The 7,741-nt window shown below is 56.9% G+C and overlaps 1 protein-coding gene across 7 annotated transcripts; it reads left to right on the top strand.

Annotated features, from left to right (window-relative positions):
- The first annotated feature begins 238 nt into the window (after nt 1–238).
- LOC125157398 (melanoma-associated antigen 10-like) lies at nt 239–6,829 on the top strand. 7 transcript variants are annotated; one of them, XM_047844075.1, is made up of 6 exons: nt 239–339; nt 2,886–2,961; nt 3,299–3,375; nt 3,734–3,837; nt 5,054–5,118; nt 5,195–6,829. In XM_047844075.1, exon 6 carries the CDS (start codon nt 5,262–5,264, stop codon nt 6,336–6,338), a length of 1,077 nt encoding a protein of 358 aa, XP_047700031.1. In that variant the 5' UTR covers nt 239–339; nt 2,886–2,961; nt 3,299–3,375; nt 3,734–3,837; nt 5,054–5,118; nt 5,195–5,261; the 3' UTR covers nt 6,339–6,829. The 7 variants fall into 7 exon arrangements, with proteins under 7 accessions (XP_047700031.1, XP_047700032.1, XP_047700029.1 ...); XM_047844076.1 differs by lacking the exon at nt 239–339 and adding an exon at nt 736–961 and having other exon boundaries at nt 3,291–3,375; XM_047844073.1 differs by lacking the exon at nt 239–339 and adding an exon at nt 736–961.
- The last annotated feature ends 912 nt before the right edge of the window (nt 6,830–7,741 follow it).

Here is a 7,741-nt window from a genome sequence, read left to right on the forward strand (position 1 = left end):
TGGCCATCGGTGCTTCCTCACGTCCACCTTGAAGTTCTCGGGAAGGGGAGGGGCTTGTGCTGCAGCCAATGAGCTCAGCTCCAGAGAGGAGAGCGGCTCAGCCAGAGCCCAGAGCCAAGGCGAGGACCCCGAGCTAGGACTGAGGGGTTTTTCACCCCAGACATCGGGTCCTGGTCTCGGACGACCTGTGCGGTCATCCTGGGGAGACCCCAGGCAGGGTTCCCGTACCAGGCGCGGCTGGCCTTCCGTCTCGGGCGCGTGAGGGGCGTGAGGCTCGGCCTGACCGGAGCCCACTCCGGTCAGAAGAGAGAGGAATCGCGGGCTGCGCCAAGCTCGGAGGTGAGGACCCTGAGGGAGAGGCGGGAGGCTTCCCCCCCCTCCCCCCCCCCCCCGCCCCGCGTAGGGAGGGGGGCCAGGCTGGGCCCCGCCGGTGCCGTTAGTTCTGGAAAGCCCCGAGCACGTGTGGTGGGCTGTGGCGTTTGGCGACCTTGGTCTTGGGTGTCTGGGGGACGCGAGGCTTTGTCTGGGGGGGCCCGACTCAGGTTCGGGGAGGGACGAGTGCCAGCCCTTGCCAGCGATGGATACGGACCCCGCGAGAGGAGTGAGGCGAGACCCCACCACAGATCACGGGGCCCCCACTCCCATCCGGCTCTTACTATCAACCCTGAAAAGACGGGGCAAGGTCCCCGGATGTTCTGCTTCGCGACTTGTATCCGGGGAGCCTGAGGGGCGGGGCTTCAGAGCAGTTAGGCGTGAGGCGCGGAGGCACCGCCCACTCGCGCATACGGAGCGTCTAGCCACGCCCGCCCCTGCGGTCATCCCGGGGAGACCCCAGGCAGGGTCCCCGTACGAGGCGCGGCTGGCCTTGCGTCTCGGGCGCGTGAGGGGCGTGAGGCTCCGCCTGACCGGAGCCCACTCCGGTCAGAAGAGAGAGGAATCGCGGGCTGCGCCAAGCTCGGAGGTGAGGACCCTGAGGGAGAGGCGGGAGGCTTCCCCCCCCCCCCCCCGCCCCGCGTAGGGAGGGGGGCCAGGCTGGGCACCGCCGGTGCCGTTAGTTCTGGAAAGCCCCGAGCACGTGTGGTAGGCTGTGGCGTTTGGCGACCTTGGTCTTGGGCGTCTGGGGGACGCAAGGCTTGGCCTGAGGGTTGCGGCCTTAGGGCACAGGGGGAGGAGGCCTGGGCTCTGCGAGGCTGCAGGGTGAGGAGTGAGGCGACGGAGGGGGAGACGGCCCAGGGCCCTCCGAGCCAGCCGCCCTGGGGAAGCCCCAAAGCGGGATGGGCGGATACGGCGGGCGGTGATGTGCATTTGGGGGGTGCGGGGCCCCCCGACTCAGGGGCCAGCAGAGGGCCGGCCGCCGGGCAGCGGGTGAGGACCCGGGGCGGGCGAGGGGCCCGCACCTTCCCCCGAGGGGTCTGCGCGCCGGGGGCCTGTTCGCGGGGCGGGGGGACCGGCGGCGACAGGCCCGACAGGCGGCGAGGGGACGACGCTCCCGCCACGGAGTGCGTGCGCCGCCCCTGCCCGCAGCCCCGCGAGGCCCCGCGCGGGGCCCCGGATGTGGGGCGGCTGAGGGATGGGCGGCTCTTTGTGCCGAGGTGGCTGCGGCTCGGCAGTGGGCGAAGCCCGGGCCCCTGGCGGGCTTCGAGGGGCAGACCCGGGGGCAAGTGATCGGACCGTCCAGTGCGGACGCGGGGGGAGGGGCGCAGGGGGCCCAGAACCCCCTGCGCCTCCCGTCAGCCCCGAGGAGCCGGGCTGGACCGTGGAGCCCAGGTGGCGGTCCTTTACGGCCCCCCCCCCCCCCCCACTGCCGTCCCTGGCATCTCTAGGGGACGGTGGCCAGGGCTGAGGGACTGTCCCCAGGTCAGCAGGAGGGAGGGGATGCGGACCCTGTCAGGAGTAAATGTGACTATTTGCAGGCTTCGTGATGGGCCCCACTCAGTCCCCGCAGAGGGAGGACTCGGGCATCGGTGGTCAGATGGGGTGTCCCCTCCCTTCTTCCAGGGAGTCGCGGGGCCTGTGTCACGGAAGTGAGGCCTTGTCTGTGGGAGCATTCTGAGTGCTTGAGGGAGCACAGAGGCGATGGCCCCCCTGCAGAGCAGAGGGGATTCGGCTCCTGCTGGGAGCCCTGGGAGACCCAGGGCAGGGGTGGCAGGTTGTGGCTTCTATTTAGTTTTGCTTGGAGGTTGTCAGGGGAATGAAGGCGTAGGCCTGAAGGGGCAAGGGCAACTTCGCGGAGGGAGGAGTCCCAGGGCCCAGCGGGAGTCAGGTCAAGGACTCAGGGCACCCCCTTCCCCAGAGCAGACGGGACCCAGTGCTGTTCTGCCCTTGCTGGCAACACAGGAGGACCAGGGCGGTGGCTACTGGATGTGGCCGCCCCTCCGTATTTTCTGGTGCGGGGTCTCAGGGAGGTCGAAGACCTTGATCTGATGGGTGTAGCCCAAGGGCAGCAGGAGGAGTACTGCCCTTTGCCAGGTATCAAGGTGAGGACTCGGAGGGAGGATTGAGAGTATCTCTCATCCTGCAGAAAGGTGTCACAGAAACAGCCCTGCTGTCAGCCGTGGGAGGCCACACAGCAGGGTTGCCAAACGCAGCGTTTCCTGATTTCCACTTTGGAAGTCTGAGGGAAGTGAGGCTTTTTCTGAGGGTTGTAACATCAGGTTACTAGAGGGTACAGTCCCAGGCCCTGCCAGTCATTAAGAAGAAGACTATGAGGGAGGATGGAGAGGACCCTCCACCTCAGATAGATGGGGTCTTGGCCTGCCTTCAAAATACCCCAAGAGAGGGGAGGCCTCAGCCCTGTCCCACCCCTCGTGTCCACCCCAGGAGTCCACAGGCAAGGTTGGCCAGATGTGGCATTTCCTTACGTTGTCTGGGGGAGTGTCTTACAGAGGTGAGGACCTTGGTCTCAGGAGGTGACACAGCAGTTCAGAAGAGGAGGATTCCCAGGCCCTGTCAGGAGTCAATGTAAGGATCCTTGGTGTGAAGCCTGAAAGCCCCTGTCCTTGAAAAGAAGGACCCACAGAATCACAGCCCTGGGATGATCTGAGCAGGAGTAGCCAGGTGGGAGGAACTCTCACTTCTGCCACAGACCCTACCAGGAGTCAAGGGGATAGAGTGTCTTACAGAGGTGAGGTCTTGGTTGGAGGGGGAGACTTTAGGTCAGCGGAGGGTAGGACAGGCCTTGCTGGGAGTACAGATGAATACCTCGAGGGAGGATTGGGTGTATTCCGCACACTGGAATAGACCCTGGGCAGGAGTGGCTGGATTTGGTGTCTTTTTACTTTTGTTTGGAGTATCCCAGGAAGGTGAAGAGCTTGGCCTGAGCTGGTGACATCAGCAGAGGGAAGAGTTCCAGGATCTGTGACGAGTCAAGGTAAGGTAAGGATCTTGAAGGAAGACTAAGAGTGCCCCCCAACCCAGACAGAAAGAGCCTCACGGAAACTCTACCTTGTCACCACTTATCCACTCTGGGAGGATCTGAGTAGGAATGCCCAGATGTGTTATACCCTCACTTCCTGCATGGGGTGGGTGGAGGGGGTCTCTGGAAAGTGAGGCCTTGGTCTGAGAGGGTGATTTCAGAGGAAGTGAGCCCAGGCCCTACCAGGAAGAAAGAACACCCTGAGGAAAGACAGAGGGAAACCCCCTGCATCTGGGGCAGATGAGGCCTCGCCCCTGATGTCAGAAAGACCCTGGGAAGGTGTGGCTTGCTGTGATGTCTCTTCACTTTTGTTTTGAGGGACTTGGAACTGAGGTCCTTAGTCTGAGTGTGAAGGCAGGGGAACTGAAGAAGCCACATCAGATCAGAAGAGGGAGGAGTCCCAAGCTCTGCTAGGAGTTAAGGTAAGGGCCTTTGGTGAGGAACAAAGGTACTTCCCACCCCAGAAAGAAGAGATCCCATACGGTCTGGCTTTCTCCTATTCTCAGCCCTAGGATGACCCAAGCAGGGTTGCCTGGATATGGCACGCCCTCACTTTCTCCAAGGTGAGGGAGGTGTCCCAGAGAGGCGAGGTCATAGTCTAAGGGAGTGATGTTAAGTCAGCAGCAGGTAGTCCCGGCCATGCCAAGAGTAGGGATGAATGCCATGAGGAAGGATTGAGGTTAGCCTTACCACAGAACAGATGGGGACCAGCCCTTGCTGTCAGCACTGGAAGGACCTAGCAAAGGCGGCAAGAGGTGCTGCCTCTTCATTCTTGTGCAGGGCTTCTCAGGGAGGTGAGAGCGTTGCTCTGAGGAGGAGCCACGTCAGGTCAGCAGAGGGAGGTGACCCCGTTACTGCCAGGATTTAAGATAGGGACCCTGAGTGAGGACTGAAGGCACACCCAGCCCTGCCTGCCCCTGCTGTCTGCTCTGGGAGGCTCTAGCCAGAGTGAACAGATGTGGTGTGCCGCCACTCTCTTGGTGGTCCCAGGGAGGTGAAGGCTTGTTCTGAAGGGACCAGACTCAGGACAGCAGAGGGAGGAGTCACAGGCCCTATCAGGCATTAAACTGAGGAACGAGGGTAACGCTCGCCTAGGAGGGAGGGATTCCCACAGACTTTGGCCAGCCTTTGCTGTCACCCAGGGAGGCCTTGGGCTCATAAGGTCAAATGTGTTCCTCTTTCATTTCCTTCTCATTGGTCTCAGGAAGGTGAGTTCCTGTGCGGAAAATTTTGCCTGAGGCTGGCAGAGGCAGGGAAGTCGGGGAGGGTTTGGCCAAGGTCAGGGGGCCAAGGTTGGGCAGGTCTTGTTAGGGAAAAGGTGAGAACCTTAGTGAGCACAGTGGGGGTCATCCACTGCAGGGCAGTAGGGACCTCACAGAGCCTGTTCGGGGCTCTGGGAACGATGAGGTGAGGTCTTGGTGTGAGACACATGTCCTCAGTTCAGCAGAGCAGAGGAGGCCCAGGCAGTGCTAGGAGCCAAGGTGAGGTACACATCCTGAATGTCTATCAAGGACCCGCCCATGTCAGAACAGAAGGGACCCCCCAGTGCTCGACTCCACCTGCCCAGTGTTGGCTCTGGAAGCCTTGAGCTGTGCCGGCTGGCTGCACCCTCAGGAACTTTCTCACATCCTCCTACAGGTTTCTAGGGGACGAACTGTCCAGGAAGACGGGAGCCCTGTGAAGCCCAAGAGCCAAAAGAGCCTGTAAGTTGGCCTTTGTCAGAGCTGCCAAGGATGTGTTTCTCTACTGAGACTGTTGATCCTCTCCCTCTGTCTCCAGGCCTGTGGCACCCGATCTCCCACCATCCCGCTCACACTTCTACTTGTTGCTGCCAACCAGAGTCATCATGCTTCGCTCTCCAAAGCGTCCGCGGCTCACATTGGAACCAGACTTTCAGGCCCAAAATGAGATACAGGACCAGGCAGTGGCCGGTGTTCTCAAGGCTGAGGAGGAGGAGGAGGAGACTTCCTCCTCTTGCTCTTTCAATTTCTCCTATCCCTCCACCTCCTCCTCCCTGTCTTCCTCTCCTGTGATGCCAGTTTCCAAAGAGGAGAAGGAAGTGGAGGAGGAGGAGCCTGAGAAGGAGCCCGCCACAACACTGAGTCCTCCCCACAACCCTCAGAGCCCCTGCTTCTTCTCCGTATCACGGAGCACATCAGAAGGAGGCTCCAATAGCCAAAAAGAAGAAGATACATGTTTCCCGCAGACCTCAACAGACATCGAATCTTTGCCCACAGACCCACTAGATGAGAAGGTAGCTGATTTAGTGAATTTCATGATCCTTAAGTACCGATTGCAGGAGCCTGTCACACAGGCAGAAATGCTGATGGTTATCATGAAAAGGTACAGGAAACATTTCCCTGTGATCTTTAAGAAAGCTTCTAAGTTTATGGAGGTGATCTTTGGCATTGATATGTGGGAGGTGGACATTTCTGTCCCCTCCTATATCTTTGTCAACTCACTGGACCTCACTAGTGTTGAGGTGTCTAGTGACACCCACGGCATGCCTAAGAACGGTCTCCTGATAATCATCCTGGGTGTGATCTTCATAGAGGGCAATTGCATCCCTGAGGAAGACCTCTGGGATTTCCTGAATATTATGGGAGTGTATCCCGGGAGGGAGCATTTCATTTATGGGGAGCCCGGGAAGCTCATCACCACAGATTGGGTGTATGAGAATTACCTAGAATACCGGTGGGTGCCTGACAGCAATCCTCCACGCTATGAATTCCTGTGGGGTCCCAGGGCCCATGCTGAAATCACCAAGGTGAAAGTTCTAGAATTTTTGGTTAAGATCAAAGGGATTGACCCCCTTTCCTTCTCATTTTGGTATGAGGAGGCTTTAAAATACGAGAAAGAGAGGGCTCGGGCCAGAATTGGATCTGGGGAAAGCACTGCTGCTATGTTCATTGCACAGCATTGATCAGCAGTTCCACCCCAACTGAAGAGGGAGCCCGAATATTCACTCTCTATTTGAAGAGGGCAGTCCTGGCTCTGAGTAGAGGGTCAGGGTCAAACTGGGGAGAACACAGTGTGCAACAACTTTGTGTTCCTGTTCTACATAGATGATTTGGAAGTTTATCTTTTTTTACCTTTTGGTGTTTTTCAAATGCTGTTTCTTTTACTGGAAGGTTTTTTAGCTTTAGAATCTAAGTGTGTGAATGAATTTGTCACATATCTGTTGATGTTTCTCATATTTAAGAATATGACTTTTGATATTTTACAAAATAAAATATCAAAATATCAAATATCACAATATCAAATATTGTGATCTGGGACAAGATAACAACACTGGAATGGGAATTTCCTTGGAAATGTGAAAGAAAATGGGAAAAAAATGGAATGTAAAAGGTGGTTCATTTTTGGATTCCCTTAACCACTAATTTATTGTTCTGTAAAATTAAAAGACATATACCTGGACTTGCTTGGCTTACTGAAGAAAGTAGGCATAATCTTAATAAATCTTATTAAATGAAAGATCCTGCTTACTGGCTCATTTATTTGCCAAATGTTAATTGGGTATTTTCTCCTTAGAAAGCACTGTGTTGATAGTGGAAGTCACGCCCCTAATCATAAAGCGGTAGGGGCTCGGAGCAGCAATCACCAGGAAGATGCTGAGATGTCTTCCAATACGTGAAGAACATGCGAAAACAAGGAGCGAGGAGGTGAAACTCCAGATGCGAGCAGTCAGGTAGAAATGCCTTGAGCCAAGGCAGTTTAGGAACCGTAGTTCCTCCTGTGTGTGGTAGCAGGGGCCGGACTCTCCGGTGATGTGTTCTAGAGGTGACAGAAAAGCCTGGAATAGGAAACTGCCTAGTAGTCAATTTTGTATCATGGAGAAGTCAGAGGGAAATCTCCGTCCGGGGCAGGTATGGAAGATGGCCTGAGCTCTTGTCCCAGCACAGTTAGCACAGTGCAGTGACTAGGTGTTCTATCCATCGTCTGCAATGATTTCCTGAGCAGAGGGTAATAGTCCCTTGAGGTGGTACCCAGAAGCCACTTGGCTGCCACTCTTCCCTGGCCTGAGAGAACCAGAGCCTACACCATTAAAATAACATTAAAGGTAGGTTTTATTTTTTAAAAATGTATTTATGTGTTGTATTTTGGAGTGTGCACGAGCAGGGGAGAGGCTCAGAGGGAGAGGGAGAGAGAGAATCTTAAGCAGGCTCCGCGCTCAGCATGGGGCACGACGCAGGGCTCGATCCCACAAGCGTGGGATCATGACCTGAGCTGACATCAAGACTCAGATGCCCAACTGACTGAGCCTCGCAAGTGCCCCTAAAGGTAGGTTATCTTGAGTGTAATTAAGCCAAATCTAAGCATATT

The sequence above is a fragment of the Prionailurus viverrinus genome, chromosome X (genome assembly GCF_022837055.1).
Source record: "Prionailurus viverrinus isolate Anna chromosome X, UM_Priviv_1.0, whole genome shotgun sequence".
Taxonomy (NCBI): Eukaryota; Metazoa; Chordata; class Mammalia; order Carnivora; family Felidae; genus Prionailurus; species Prionailurus viverrinus.

Excerpts from the sequence above, each read along its gene's own strand:
- LOC125157398 (XM_047844075.1), top strand. The coding sequence starts at position 5,262 with ATGCTTCGCTCTCCAAAGCGTCCGCGGCTCACATTGGAACCAGACTTT.